This window comes from Cyanistes caeruleus, chromosome 24, assembly GCF_971803275.1.
Source record: "Cyanistes caeruleus chromosome 24, bCyaCae1.hap1.1, whole genome shotgun sequence".
Lineage (NCBI taxonomy): Eukaryota > Metazoa > Chordata > Aves > Passeriformes > Paridae > Cyanistes > Cyanistes caeruleus.
This window is the reverse complement of record NC_141724.1, coordinates 5999162-6015012: the sequence shown is the minus strand read 5'-3', so window position 1 is coordinate 6015012 and position 15851 is coordinate 5999162. Positions and strand designations below refer to the sequence as shown.

The 15851-nt window shown below is 52.4% G+C and overlaps 1 protein-coding gene across 1 annotated transcript in view; it reads left to right on the top strand.

The window, feature by feature from the left end:
* Positions 1 to 719: 719 nt before the first annotated feature.
* The window catches only part of PKP1 (plakophilin 1), a 48297-nt gene continuing 33165 nt past the window's right edge, over positions 720 to 15851 (top strand). Inside the window, exons 1-2 of the mRNA XM_023941905.2 lie at positions 720 to 1526; positions 9018 to 9118. Coding sequence (XP_023797673.1) covers positions 1325 to 1526; positions 9018 to 9118 — 303 coding nt within the window. The 5' untranslated portion in view covers positions 720 to 1324. The remainder of the gene's footprint in view (positions 1527 to 9017; positions 9119 to 15851) is intronic.

The window sequence follows — 15851 nt, the reverse complement described above, 5'->3', positions numbered from 1 at the left end:
TCTCACTGGAGAGAAAATCCACACATCCTTTCTCTCTCAGCTGATCCTGGCAGCACAAAGGGCTCTGCTCCTCTGAGTGTTGGCACAAGCAGCCAGGTGGGTCCTGGTCCAGCGAGCCTCTACCCTGGGCATCCTCTCCTCAGCCTCCCTCCTGACGGGGACTGCTCCTCTGCTCCTCTATCAGCCTCCTGTGGCTTGGCAGGAGCTTTGTCAGCACTTGCTGTGACCTGAAACTGGTCACACCAGCAGTGAGGTGCTCGGTTCTCTGCAGACGAGTTGCTGCAGTGTGGCTTGGCAAAGGGAGAGCTCTCTGCTCCATTCACAGCCCAGCGAGTCATTTCTTGCACAGCCATTTTATCTCCTTTTCTTACTAAATGTCCTCTTTTCCTCCCTGCTACCCCGAGCTGTGTGCAGAGATTGCCTCAATTGCCTGATTTCTCCTCAGACAAGTGGGACACCCTCTGGGGAGAGGTCCCTGACTCTCCAGGGATCCTCGGCAGGGCCCTCCGTGATCCCTGGAGCTGGTGCTCTGCAGGAATCCTGCGTTCCTGGGCTCCGAGGGGTGGATTTGCAACCTGTGCTTGCGGAGTTGGGGTCTGCATGGGCACCGTGGCCAGCACTGTTCCTACAGGCGAGGCCATCCCTGGCACCGAGAGCCGGGGTCGATGCAGTTCGGGCTGAGGGAAACACTGGAAGCCAAGAGCAGCCGAGTGGGAGATGCTGCAGCCCCCGGGCAGCCGGGGAGCGCCGCTTCCTACCCAGAGCCACAAAGCCTCAGCCGGCCCTTCTCAGTGCTGGCCATGGGCAGCCCTTGAGCCCCCTGGTGACCCTGGGCCCCCAGAGCCCCCCGGTGACCCAGAGCCCCAGGTGACCCATAGCTCCCAGAGCATCCATAGCCCCCAGTGACCCAGAGCCCCCATAGCCCCCCAGTGACCCATAGCCCCTGGTGACCCATAGCCCCTGGTGACCCAGAAGCCCCAGTGACCCATAGCCCCCGGTTCCCCACAGCCCCCCCGGTGCCCCATAGCCCCCGGTTCCCCATAGCCCCCAGTGCCCCAGAGCCCCCGGGCCGTGGGGCTGGCCAGGGGCTGGGGGCAGGCCCGCAGCAGAGCGGGGGTGTGTGCGGGCAGGGCTGTATATCCAGTCTGGCAGAGGGTGTGCCTCTCACACGCCGGGGAGCCGAGCTGCGAGCAGCAGCCCTCAGACAGCCTGGGCCAGGGCACGTATGGCAAGGAGGGCTCTGGGGGAATAAGCCCAGCACAGCCGGCGCTCGTGGCCTCGTGTTGTCCGTGTGAGTGAAGTGCAGACCCCGTGAGCTCCAGCCATGCTCCACTCCCCGCTCAAAACCGCGCTGGCCTACGAGTGCTTCCAGGACCAGGCCAGCTCCACGCTGGCCCTGCCCTCGGACCACAAGCTGAAAACCAAGGGCACGGGCAAGCAGCGGGTCCAGGAGCAGGTGATGATGACGGTCAAGAGGCAGAAGCAAAAGTCGTCGGTGTCGTCGAGCGTGGGCCACTCTAACCGAGGTAAATGCCGCGGCGAGGGGTCCCTGGGGCAGGGCCGCTGCTCTGGGGAGCTTTGGGGAGTTTGTGGAGCGGGCACAGATCCCTTCGCTCCTCTCCTGCCTCGGGCAGGCTGTGCCGAGATCTCCTGCGCCGGATGAAGGGTTTAGGACAGGACAGGGCTGGATGCATCAACTCTTCCCTGGCTAGAGCTGATCCCGGCAGTGCTGCTCTGCTCCCCATCCCTGAGGCACTTGGACATTTCACTGTGCTGCTGTAACCAATCCTTCCCCACCTCTAAAGCTGGAATAGTTGTCCGGTTTTGCAAATCGTTCCTCTGCAAATGCCCCCTGGCTGGAATTCCCCAGCACCCCTCCTGTGGATGGGCAAAGCTGGCAGAGCTGCCCTGGCAGCCTGCCCTGGGCTGGGCATGGGGCTGTGCTGCCTCCTGAGCGCTGGGCTGGGGCAGGAGGCTGGACACAAACCTCGGCTCAGGATTCAGCTCTGCAGCTCCCAACACATCTCCCGTCTGCAGGCTGGGAACTGTGGAGTCTCTGGGACCCCCGGTGGGAGAGCTTGGAAGGAGATGAGCTGGGAGATGTGTCCCTTTGTTGGTTTCTGGGGGTGTTTCTCTCCGCTTTGCCCGTGGGGTTCCACCTCTGTGCACTGAGTGTGTGCCACAGAAATAAGCAATCAGCCGAGTCCTGCAGCCAGGTGTCCCCATGGAAACCCCTCCTCTTTATTAGATCCAGGCTTCAAATCCTTCTCTCTGCCATCCTTGGCTCTGGGGAACGCTGATCTGGAAGTAAAGCCCAGCTTCCCGCAGCTGTAAGCTGCAAACCCAGGGGATTGTGACAACCTCTGTGCAAAACCTCCTGGCTCTTGATGCCTTTTCCAGCAGCTACAGAGAGCTCTGGCCTGTCTGAGTCCACCAGGGAGAGGAAATCCCTGGGCTTTGGGGGGCATTGGGGTGCTGGAGCTGGGACCGAGTGTTCAGCTGAGTCTGGAGTAAGCAGCATGGAGAGGGGTCCTGGGTGAGTTGGGCAGGCTTTGACACCTCCTTTGTGATCTGTGCCTTGTCCAGCAGCTCTTCCCAGCTGCACTGAGGGTGAATCCTGTGCTGGTGAGGTGCCATGGTCCACAAACGTGCTTGGGGCTGGATTAGCAAGAGAAGCTGGGTGGCTGTGTGGGAGCTGGTGCTTCCACAGGAGCCATCCCTGCTCTGGGAATTGCAGCTGCTGGAACAGAGGGATTGGAGCAGCTCCAGAGCAAGGGCAGGTGGGCTCTGCCAGGAACAAATCCCTGCTTCCTCTGTTTGTGTGGACAGATTCCAACGGCTGAGGGGGGCCAGGGCAAGGAGAGCTTTCCTCTGCCACCAAAGTGGAAAATGGGAATCTCCTCCTGCCTCGGGAGAGTTTATTGCTTAAGGTGTTAGAGTGACAGACCTGACAAAATAAAATACCCATCAGGATGAGCTGAAGGGCTCTGCAGGGACAGGGAAGCAGGCAGAGGGATCCACAGGCAGGAAGGAAGGGAGGCAAAGGAGAAGAGCCCAGGTGAAACCTCTGGGAAAGGGAAAAAACCCAGCACATTCCCAAACTGCCTGTTTTGCTCAACAAGCTAAACCCCTCCTCCAGACACTTTGGGGAATGTTTGGGAATGGGAATTGCATGGAGATGTGCAGCTCTGGTTTCTGTGTCCCAGGGAAGCTGAGTCACATCCCACTCCCAGGAGCTGCCTCTAAGCACAGGGCCCGGCCACCTCTCCCCACCTTGTTCCTACTGGGGTGGTTGGCCAGCAAAGGTCCTGGGGGCTGATTCATCCCAGTGCATTCCTGGATGGAATCCCAGAAGGGTGAGAAGTTGCTGTTTATTCCCAGGGTTGTCTCCTGGTTGGTGTTGGAGTGGGTCAGGCTCAACTTTCAGGTGTTGGGTTTTACTGCTCTTGCCCAAAGATCAGGTGAAAAATCAGTTCTTCCCACAAAGAGGCTGTGTGGGTCTGTCAAGAGTGGATTCTGCCTGTCCAAACCCTCATCCAGCTTCAGCTCCCTGCATCCCCTGGGATTTCTCTGAGATGCTCCTCAGAGGCAACACAAGCTGGGAATTCCCAAAGCCCCTGACAAGTGCCTGAGCGCTTTGTTCCCTCCGTTCCCACAGTCCCAGAGTGGGGCTGGGCAGGTGCTGGGGCAGGTCCAGGTTTGTTGCTGTGTTTGGAGCTGTGGTTTGAGCTTCACCAGCTGCAGGAACCATGTCCTGGTGTGTGTAAGGTGGGGAACACGGACATGGAACCCTGCACACAGCAGAGTGGAGGTGTTGTATCCCATTGCTGGAGTTCCTTTAGGGGTTGACACACACTCCCTCACTATCCCAGTGATTGATGGGGCCATAAATGAGTTGGTGGAGTCCAGCAGGTCAAGGTGCTGTGGCCACTTTGGAGATCTGGTGTCCCCCAGGGCAAGGTGGCCAATGTGGGCCCAGACTGGTGTGCACTGGGGTGGGACAGTGAGAAGGAACCTGAACTCAGCGGGGCCTCAGCAGCTACAGCTGATCCCAGCTGTGGAGTCTGGGATCTGTGGGGGTCTGTGGGGTCTGTCCTCCTTGGGGGTTGGGTCTGTGGGGTCTGCTCTAGGCCTTACCTGTCCTTCTCCCCATGGCAATACCAAACTAGATTGAGTAATGCACATTTCCAGGGAAAATTAATTTCAGTGGCATGGCAGAGGAAAAGGGCAGGCCAAGCTGAACCAGCTCCTTGTAACCATCAACTCTGCTCTGCAAAGTTCTCTGGCTAAAGGAAAGTTCTGCCAGTGATTTGTCAATGAAGAGACACATCCAAGGAGTGTCAGGTCCAGCTGTCCTAAGGCTCAGCTGGAATTGAGAAGTTTCTGTGCTGGCTGTGGCGAAGTGAAGGGTCATTTCAGTGATGGGACCTCACCTGGCTTTGGAGGGGATCAGGACTCTGATATGAAGAGGAGATTTGGGGGATAAAAAGTCTTTAAGTTCCCTCAGTGTGAGATGATTCAGTGAAAGGTTCCACTCTTCCACAAACCTCAGATTATTGGGACACAAAAAAATCCCCAAGCCCATTAGCTCATAGGCCAGAAGGCAGAACTGGAGTTTTGTCATTCCTGCAGGAATCTCATTGTCTGGGATTTCACTGACACTTCTCTCCTAGAAGGCACCCAGGCTTTGCTTTGTGCCTCCCACAGGCCTCTACTCTCCCTGTGTTTTTCCTATGTTTAATCATCCTTATTGTTTAAAGCCGTGCATAGTTTATGATTTACCTTGCCAAGCCTGCACTGCCAGTGACTGGTTCTTGTCTTGCCTTTCCTTGCCACAGATTAATATTTATTAACAGACATTCTTTTCCACACTCTCCACATTTGCTCTGTGTCCAGCTGGCTTTGGGAAAGCAGCACTTTGGACACAGCTCTCTTCCTCCACCAGTGCCCTCTGCAAGAGAGGAGAGTTGCCTTTGAGGAAAGGAAATAACTCATCAAAACCAGCTCCCCTGGGTTTGATGGCAGCCTCAGATTGCTCTGCAGTGATGGATAACAGGGATGGAGAAGGGGATGAGGTCAGTGGGAGCAGTGTAGAGAGGCTCACAGAGATGCACTGGAAGGTCTTGCACTTCTTATCTGCAGTAATTGGGTTTTACCCTCATGAATCCTACTGAAGATAAAAGAGGTTTTCTCTCTCTCATGGGAGAATGATAATTTGGGGAGGGGGGAATCTGAGTAGTCTTCAGGGTTGTTTTCTGACCACATGGTCACTTAGAGGCAGCAACTCATCTGTGTGGTTCTACCACATCTTTCCAGCTCTCTCCCAGCTGTTGAGGGTCCTCTGTCATGAGAAAAAGCTGAGGGAGCTGGGGGGGCTCAGCCTGGAGAAAAGGAGGCTCAGGGGAACCTTCTGGCTCTGAAAAACTCCCTGCCAGGAGGAGACAGCCAGGGGAGGTCAGGCTCTGCTTCCAGGGAACAGGGACAGGACAGGAGGAAATGGCCTCAAGCTGTGCCAGGGGAGGGTCAGGTTCTATAATTCTAATTCTAATTTACACAATTTCTTTGTGGAAAGGGTGGTCACTGCCCAGGGCAGTGGTGGAGTCATCATCCCTGGAAGTGTTCAGAAGATGTGTGGATGTGGCACTGGGGACATGGGTTAGTGGTGAACACGTGGTGCTGGGGAAATGGCAGGACTCTTATCTCAGAGGGCTTTTCAACCTCAGTGATTCTGTGATTCCGTGGTTCTGTGCTCCCTACTCTGAGTACAATGCTTTGAATTGGCTCTGTGTTTGCCCAAGTGCACATGGGCCCTTCAGGGACCCGAACAGGGACACAGACATGTGGATGTAGCCAGAAAAAAAGCACAAGTGGGGCATTTTCCACTAAAAACATTTCCACCCTGGCCCAAATGTGGGGTTTTTTTGTGATTGCCTGGGTTTATTCTAAATTCCAAGGACCTGTAACCAGGTTGTGTGGTCTTTGCTCTTGAGGTGTTTGAAAAGAGGGATCTCTTTCCTGTCCTGAGGGCTGGGGATACAGCTCCTAGCTGTGAGATGAACCAAGCAGAGAAGTGTTCAAACCTGCACAAAGATCAGGTTTTCTTCAGCCACCCCCGTCAGAAAATCCCCAGGTTCTTCCTGGCCTCAAGACTGAGCTCTCCAAGCAATAAATCTCAGTTGAGTGGTGGCAGGAGAAGCATCTTCTCCAACCTGCAGGGTGACTTCAAAATGCCTGGAACATTTGAGGTTCTGTGTAATTATGTGTTTATAAGCTCTTATGTATAAGTTCTGGGAGGTGAAGGCAACCCTTCCACCTCTGGAGAACATAAACTTGAACCAACTGCCTGATCTCCTGAATTTGGCCATGAAGCAGTGAATTTATTGAAGAAAGTTACAGATGTGCCTAAACTGGCTTATTTTGGGTGTCTCCTTCCTCTGCCCCAAAGTCTGGGGTGCATGGCAGGAACAGAGACTGAAAGAAAAAGTGTTGTCCCCAGGCAGGACTGGTCTCGTAAGTCAGGCACAAAACCCCTTTTTACAGCTGCTCACTCAGGAAAATGCTCTAGGTGCTCCCACCTGCAGTTCCAGGATGTTTACAGTTAACAAGAGGATGATGGGAAGAAGGAATTCCCAGGAAATTATCATGGAATGGCTTTACCTTCCTGCTCAGGATTATGGTTATCAGATATATATATCAGATATATATATCATATATATATATAGATATATATATATATATAGATAGATAGATAGATAGATAGATAGATAGATAGATAGATAGATAGATATCAGATATATCATTTCCCGTGTCCTGGGGAATCACCTGGCCCAAACTCAGCACTTCCAGCACGGCCTTGCTGCTGCTGAGTCCCAACACTGATGTCCTGATGTGGAGTTGAAGGGCAGTTCCAGGCTGGAGGGGGAGCATAAGGTGAAGGACGTGGCTGAATCTCCTGCTGCATTTCCAGGGCCACTTCCTTGCCTGATCAGCAAGTTCTGTGCAACTTCACGTGAGGCACCCGGGGCTGGGGAGATCTGATGGGGAGCAGTGCCCAGTGAGTCTCCAGACTTTGCAAAAGGAGCTCCTGTGGTTTCCTGCCCAGGTGCAGGGCTGGGAGCTGACCTGGCTGTTGCCTGCTCTCCATCCAGGGATGTTCTCCAGGTGCAGTCCTGCTGACAATAGAAAGCAAATGTCATTATTTACACCACATCCACAAGAATCATCTTCCTGAGAAAATGCAAGAATTTTTAGCCACAAACCAAATCACCATAACAGGTTCTGGGTGCCTCAGGCAGGGCAATAAATTAGGTTTATTCCAAGGATCAGTGGCTGGAGGAGACCTGAGTGGCTCCGGGGCCTTTGTGGTCGAGCTTATCCAGTTTATCTCAGAGATGAGTCTTATCAAACAATCACAGAGATTAGGATATTTCTGGCATTACCCACCAGTTTAGGTGCATAAGTTAGGACAGGTAAATCCTGATTTTGTACTTTGTTAGACATTCAGAGCTTCCCCTGGAAGTTAATTGGAGTGTAGGGTTTACACTTCCTCATAACGGGACCTGGGATGCCACAATTATTGAGCACTTCTGAAAATGAAACAGAAATCACCCTGAACTCTTTTGGACCATCCAAAGGGGCTTAAGGGAATTCCATCATGGAAAGAGAATGATTCACTTCATTTGGCTTGTAGTGATGAATGTGGCATTGAGTAAAATACTTTCAGAATGGATCCAAAGGTTGCAGTGCCAGAGACTGCTGGGAGAGCTCTTGGAAGGTGTGGGGTAGGTAAATCCAAACTCTGGTTAAAGCACTGAGAAACAGGAAAAATGGCCAATGGCTTCTTCCTGATCTGAGATATTTGCATCTTTAAAAGACATATTTGAGATCCAGTCTCAATTATTCCTCCAGCATCCCAAAAATAATGATGGAGCTCTAGACATTTTCCGGAGAAGAAAGCATAGACACACAAAGTGATCTTTTAGAGATGAGATTGGAATCCAAAGAGTGCAGTGAGGTTCTGTAGTGTTTGACTGGTTTAGATCCCCAGGTGTTAATTAAACTGGATCTTCCTTTAGCCATGCTGTTTGCTAATGAGCATTGATTGATTTTAGCAGGCCTTGCTCAGGCTGCTCCTGCTGTTGGGATTGGTGGGATTCAGATGTGGACTGGTGGAAGGGTCAGGGGTGGCTTTTTCCTTCGGAAAAGGAAACTGTATTTACTACAAGTCTCCCACAGGCAGATATTCTGGGACATGTAGCACAAAATATCATCAGGTTCCTGTCATACAACAGCTTGGAGGCCACAGGTGAGGAGAGGAGAGGAACTCCTCACCTATGACAAAAGTCTGAGAGAGCGGGGATTGTTCAGCCCTAGAAAAGAGAAGCTTTGGGGTGACCTCAGTTTGGCCTTCCAGTACCTGAAGGAACTGACAGGAAACATGGAGAGAGGTTATTTACAAGGGCCTGGAGGGACAGGACACAGGGAATGGCTTCCCACTGCCAGAGGGCAGGGTTAGATGGGATTTTGGGAAGGAATTCCTCCCTGTGAGGGTGATGAGGCTCTGGCACAGGGTGCCCAGAGAAGCTGTGGCTGTCCCATCCCTGGGAGTGCCCAAGGCCAGGTTGGAGAGGGCTTGGATCAACCTGGGATAGGGGAATGTGTCCCTGCCTGTGGCAGGGGGGTGGGATGGGATGGGCTTTAAGGCCCATTCTGGGATTCTGTGGTTCCATGATGTCAGACACTGGCCCCCTTTCTGTTCCTCTGCTTTGGGTTTTATGGCATTTGGTTTTTTGTGCTGCAAAGCTTGGGCTGGTTTATGGGGTCTGTGGTGTGAGGGCTGGAGTTCCCAGCAGAGCCAAGGGCTCCCCTTGCTGCCTGTATTCCCTGTGTTCTGTTGAGATTCAGAACTTTTCTCTAACTCCCTGTTTAAAAAGAGCTCTGTGCTCTGGAAGGGGCCTGCTGGGAATCCTTTCTCCTGGGAATGCCTTCTGATGCTGACCATGCCTTTTCCATTGCAGGTTCAATGTATGATGGTTTAGCTGATGGTTACGGCTACGGGACATCCCGGGGCAGCTACTACACCAAAACCCAGACAGGGAACAGCAGCTGGGGATACCCGGTAAGACTCTCCTTGATCTGGGAATTGTGGCGTGGTCTGAGCTGACCTGGGCACGAAGAACCTCTCACAGTCACCTAAGGAGGTCCCAGTGCTTCAGAAACTCGCCTGAGAGGGATCCTGGCTCTCTTGGCAAAGGATTGAGTGCAGGAGGAGGATCGAGGGCCCCACAGATGTTTGATGTGGGGATTTTAGAGTGGACAAGATTTAGTTTGGATTTGTGGGGTGCTATTCAATGGCACGAGAGTTTGGAAGCTGCCAGAGGGATCAGGGTTGGGTTCAAGTCTGGAGCACATCTTTGTTCCTGTACACCAAAACATGGCTGTGGATGCCATGAATGTGGATCAGGGGATTTACATTAGAGCTGTGGTGCTGCTCCCAACCTCAGTGCTACTGCAGACCCCTCCAGATATTTTCCATGACTGCAAAACAGGGGCTCCAGTTCTTCCACGGTGATTTCCAAAAAATTATTGCAGATTTCCAGAAAAAGCACAGATGGCATTTGTCTTTGTGCAGTGTATCTAGACCTGCCAGAGAGCTCCTGGTCCTTGGTGACAGACCCCTGGCACATGGGAATCACTCCAAGCCATTCCACAGCCCACTGGGACAGCTTGTGCCCATGTTGCCCCTCCATTTCAGGTCTGTGTTCTCTCTTCCCTGCTTTTCATCAGCTCTGAAGTAGAAAGGGGCAATTCACAGATCTGGGATTTGAATATGAGAAAAGCAAAAGGCTCCTTTCAACAACCCTGGGACTGTAAAGCAGCTCCGTGTCAGCCATCAAAGGCTTGAACCAGGAAAGGTTTTGGTGGCTCCAAGCACACAGACAGGGTTGCAGCTTTTCCTGGTGGCTGCCAGATCCTCTGCCTGTTCAGAGCACCAGCATTCCTCAGCTTCTGAGGGATTTATCTGGGTCTTTCCTAATGGCCTTTGGAACATGATGGCTTCAAGGCAGTGCTGTCACTTGCTGAGCTGCATTACTGGGTGCTCAGTAGGAAAACTGTGAGCACTGGAGTGTCTTTGAAATGTTTATTTCCAGCCTGTCTATTGGCCGATTTCAGTGTCCTTTACTGTGCTGGTTAAATCCCAGCCAGAAGGGAAAAGTGTGTTCAGAGGAAGCACCAAGTTGATCAGGAGGATGGGGAATTCTGCTATGGGAGACTGGGAGAGTTGGGGTTGTTCAGCTTGAAGAAGAGAAGCTTTGGGATGACCATACTGTGGCCTTGCAGTACCTGAAGGAGCTACAGGAAAGTTAAAGAGATTATTTTCAAGGGATGTAGTGTCAGGACAAGGGGGAATGGCTTCAAACTGCCAGAGGACAGAGATAGATGGGATATTCTCCTCTGTGAGGGTGGGGAGCCCCTGGCACAGGTGCCCAGAGCAGCTGTGGCTGCCCCTGGATCCCTGGAAGTGTCCAAGGCCAGGTTGGACAGGGCTTGGAGCAGCCTGGGATGGTGGAAGGTGTCCCTGGCCATGGCAGGGGGTGGAACTGGATGAGCCTTGAGGACCCTTCCAACCCAAACTATTCTGGGATTCTGGATGGGTCAGAGCACAGGTCCACACATCCAGGTGTCCTGTCTCCATCCCTAAGGCAGTGGTGGAGTCCTGCAGAGGGTCCAGCCATGGTGACCAGGCAGGCTTCTTGTGGCCAGAAAAGTGCAACTGAGGCAGCTCCTGAACTTGTGAAGCATCTGAGCTTCACAAGTCAAACCATTGGGATGCTTTGACTTGATGATATGTTGCTGTTTGCCTGTTGTGATTCCTGAATGGAGTTTGTGGTGCTTTGTCCAAGCAAGATTGCTCTGTTTCAGCCATTCCAAGGGTTTGTAGATGGGTTCTTTGTTAAAGAGGGAGGAAGCCAAGGCCCAGCTCTGCTCATGCTGGTAAGGTGCTACTGCAGTTTCTGTTGCTGGTGTGAGGTTTGTTGTTTCCTGTTGTTAATTCCTGATCTTGTTCCAAATCATTGTGGCAGCTGGACAAATGCTGGGTAGGTGGGAATGTGACTGGTGGTCTGGCAAACAGCTGGAGGAGGTGATGAAGGTGATGAAGGTGAGGACCTCCATTAGACACCAGAAGCCTGTAGACAGAACAGTTCAGTCCCTTCAGGCTCACCCAGGGTTTAGGCAGCTCTGTCTGTTCTCTGAGAGACTCTTCTGCACTTACTGAGGAGGGAAAGTCTTTCTCCAACTTTAAGTGTCATGCAAGTCTTTAATTCTAAATATTTTTGATAAGGGTCTTCAGGATCTGGGTTACTTTAGCAAAAAGGACTGGGACCTGTGGAGGATTCACAGTAAAATTTGTTTTATCTAACTGAGTCTATCTGAGAATCAGCCATTTAGCCCTGACAAGTCGTCTGACTCCTCCCCTGGCCAGCAAAGACAGAGGTAGAGGCTGTGATTCATCTCCTCTATCTGGGAGATCTGTCAGGTCAGGATGAATCAGCCCCCCTGGATCCCTATCTGCTGCCACTGGAGCTGGCTGGAGCAGGGAAGGAGTGCACAGGAAGATGACTGCACTCAGGGGCAAGCAGTCCCAGCTGCCACTGGCACTTTGGAACACATAACCTCCAGCCTAAATGTGCTTAACAAGCTGCACACCAGACTCCCCAGCCACACTGAGCAGCCTCCTCCCTTCTGCTTTTCCAGAAAGTGTTAAAGGTTCCACACATCTACCACCAGCCTCCAGCTTGGGATAGTTTCAGCTTTTGTCTACACACCTGTTTGAAGTCTGTGGAGGTTCTGGGCTTCCTAAAAATTGTTTCCTGTTTGTAATTCCTGGGTTGTAAGACACAAAACCAAAAATCTGTTTCTGAAGGAAAAATTGCTGGACTTATTTGCAGCTGGAGCTGGTGTTGTGAATGTGTGTGAAAAGTGGCAAAGCCCTTTGAGGTGCACAGCCAAACTCAGGTACCTCAGGGAAGTGACCCAGTGTAATACTGAGTGGAATGACTGACTCCCAATCCCCCTGGAGTTAAAAAGATGTCCAGGGAGTTCATGTCCAGGGTGTTGCTCCACAGCACAAGCACCTGAGACACTGCCCTTGGAGTGCCTCAGACAGTGACATTAAGGGTGTTCTGTCCCACCACAGCTCTGGAAAGCTGCTGTCCCTGACTTCCTCCTTTTGTCTTGTTTTGTGTCTTCTTAGAAATGTCAAACTTTTCACTCCTGTGGTTTCTTCCCAACCTTGTGAGACTGATGTTCAAATATTAGAGAAATGGTGGATCTGGAGGAAGAGCTCTTTCTGGATCAGTCAGTTTGGAACAGGCTGCCTGTGGCAGTGTTGGAGTTCCCAGCCCTGGAAGTGTTCAAAAACTCGTGATGTGGCTCTTGAGGACATGGTTTAGGGTGAATGTGGCAGTGTTGTGTTAATGATTGGACTCTTTGATCTTAGAGGGCTTTTCTAATTTAGAATTCTTTGGATTAAACCCTTCAATTCACCCATTATAGATTATTTTCTGTTAATTCCCCTTGTGGATGCCTTATTTGCAGCACCACTATTCTCACTGCCAGTGCAAGGAGCACTGGGCCAGTGTGGCCACCCCACCTGGGGGCACCTGGAGGGCAGGGGGTGCACTCTTGGCTGCAGCTCTTCCTTGGCTCATGCATCAGGGGCTGGCACAGCCCTCAAGGGTGTTCAGCCTTGGGGAATTCCTTTGCTCAGACACCACGGTGGGATGCAGGAATGGGAGGACCTGTGACTGCAAACCCCTCTGTGCCAGGGTGATGCCTCAACCCCGGTGCTGTGGAGCCTTGGGGATATTTGTCACCCTACTGTGAGCTATGAGTGGCCAGCAGTTCCCAAAGCCCTCCAGCCTCAGGAGCTGTGTCCTGCTGTGAGCAGCACCTCAGGTCCCACAGGAGGGGCGGTGGTGACCCTGATTTACAGAGATGAACCCGGGGGAGGGTTAAGGAAGCTGGGCTGGGTACCTAGAGCAGTGCAGTTATGGCAGAAGGGCTCAGCATGAGCCACAGCCATGTACCCTGACAGCTCAGGTCACCCCAGAAATGGAGTCTCTCCAGAGTGTTCCAAAGCCACAGCCACATTTGGGTGGTCTGTGGGTTATAGGGACCTCGGTGCTCACCCCAACTGTGGGCACAGCTTTGGAGAGGCACAACCAAATCCCAGACACACCCAGTGGGGTACTGCCAGCAAACACCTCTGAGGTTCAGTGCCCACCCTGCTCCTGCCTGGGTCTGCTGGGTTGGCAGGTCCATCACTGGCAGGGAGTCAGGGCATTCCCAAATCCCACTGCACGACCAGGATGAGGCAGGAGCAGAGCAAGGGACAGAACCCACCTTGCTCTCCATGCTGCTGCTTCCACAAGGAGGAAATCCCCCACGTGATGTGGATGTGTTCACAGTGTGTCCCCCCAGCATGGCCCCCAGCCAGAGCAAACAAACCCTGGATGTGATGCAGAGGAAATCTCAGATGTGTCTCCAGCAGATCCTCATCCCCACAGAGCTGAGCTGGGGCTGTGACACAATCACAGGATCACTGAGATTGGAAAAGGCCCCTAAGATCATCGAGGCCAACCTTTGACCCATCACCACTGAGTGCCAGGTCATTTCTTGACCATCTCCAGGGACAGTGACTGCACTGCTGCCATGGGCAGACCATTCCAATGTTTAACAACCATTCCCATGAATAAATTCTTCCTCATGTCCGACCTGAACCTCCCCTGGCACAGCTTGAGGCCATTTGCTCTTGTCCTGTCCCTGTTCCCTGGGGGCAGAGCCCGACTCCCCTCTCCTGTCAGGGAGTTGTTCAGAGCCAGAAAGTCCCCCTGAGCCTCCTTTTCTCCAGGCTGAGCCCCCCAGATGCTCCCTGAGCCATTCCTGGTGCTGCAGCCCCTTCCCAGCTCTGTTCCCTTCCCTGGACACGCTCCAGCCCCTCAGTGTCTCTCTTCCAGGGAGGGCCCAGGTGTTATTTTAGCAGCTCTTCTGGGAGCAGCCATGTCCCCAGACCAAGGAATATTTGGCTGGCCTGGTGGTGCTGGATGAAAGCAGTTACCTGTAGTAATTACATCCGTTATGGCACTAATGCGAAACAGACACTGCTGATCCCTCTGCACCAGAGACTGTAGGAAAATTTTAACCAGAAGTCCTCTGTGGGAGGAAGTGTCAGAGCTTTCTCTCCAAGAGCATTATCTGACCTAGAGATGATCACTGTTGTCCCTGCCTGCCTTTGCCTCTTTGGACAAAACCTCTCATTGTCACTGAAAGCTTTGTTCCATAAGGATTTCAGGTCAAAATTTGTTGTTTGCTGTGACGATACACCCAACCTTAAAAAAACCTCAGAAGAGAGAGGTTTGAATAATCTTGCCAGAGAAAACAGAGGTCACTGCACGTCATGGCTTGGTCAGAGCCCGGTGTCCCTGGGAGGTTTGCATGAGGCTTCAGGCTTTGGAACAGCAAGTTGGACATTGTCTTTCTTGGTCAGAACAAACAGAACCAGTAAGAATAAATCTCAGCTGAACGAGAAAAAAAAGAGATGAAAAATCCTAGGAAAGGCAGCTCCTGGGAGAGGTGGGAAGGAGCATTTCAGAAATAGATAAACAATGTATTTGCTGGTTTTGCAATTTTTTCTCCCTGCCATGGAGGGAGCAGCACTTGGAGGGTTTCGCAAGGAGCGTGAGGAGCTCTCCCCACCCAGCACTCAGGGTGGGACCTGCTCAGGTTGCATCTCCGTGCTTTGCCCTCCAGCCTGGGAGAAACCTGCTCCTGACGTGTTTATACGGAGCCCTCACTTCTCTGTCTGCTGCTCTAGAAACAAACAAATTGCAAGGGAAAAAACATCCAGGCAGGTAATGAACTGATGGCGTCCTCAGATGCAGAATCAGAACCACCCAGTTCTTTGGGAGGGCTCTGACGTGGGAAGGCAGAGCTGGATCCAGGCACAGGCTGCTGCACCTTGCTCCATGCTTCTGCTTCTCTGGAAAATAGAGGGAGGACAGAGACTTTTCCTGCCAAGCCAAAGGTTTTATGGAATAAAAAACCAGTAGAGGACTTATGGGTGATGGCTGGGAAAATGCCATTTTGACTTTCTCTCTATATGCAGTTTTTTTCCAGCTGAAATAAGAGGTTAAACACATTTGTTTACCTGTCTCATGTGTTGGATATTCCACTTGTCATTCCTAGAATATACTGCAGGCTGAGAACTGGAGATCCACAAATGCTCATTAATTTAAAGGCAGATCTGTGCTGCTGCCAGGAAGGGAAGCACTTCCCCCCTGGGCCTGACAGGAGCACCAGTGCCTTTCCTTCCTCCCTGCCTTCCCTGTCTGACCATGAATGAACAGCTCCCAAGCCTGGCCTCATACAGACAAGACTCATTTCACAGTGGGGAGAAGTTCAGGCTGAAATTCAGAATATCAGATGGCCTGGCTGCACCTGCCTCCTCCTGCATCCTAAAGCCACAGGGGACTGCCAGGGCCTGATGGAATGGCTGGAATCAGAATCATAGGATCACAAAATTGTTTGGGTGGGAAGGGACCCTAAAGATCATCTCATTCCACCCCTGCCATGGGCAGGGACTCCTTCCACTGTCCCAGGCTGCTCCAAGCCCTGTCCAGCCTGGCCTTGGACACTTCCAGGGATCCAGGGGCAGCCACAGCTTCTCTGGGCAGCCTGTGCCAGGGCCTCACCACCTTCTCAGGGAAGAATTTCTCCCCAAAATCCCATCTAACGCTGCCCTCTGGCAGTTTGCAGCCATTCCCCCTTGTCTTGTCACTCTAGTTCCT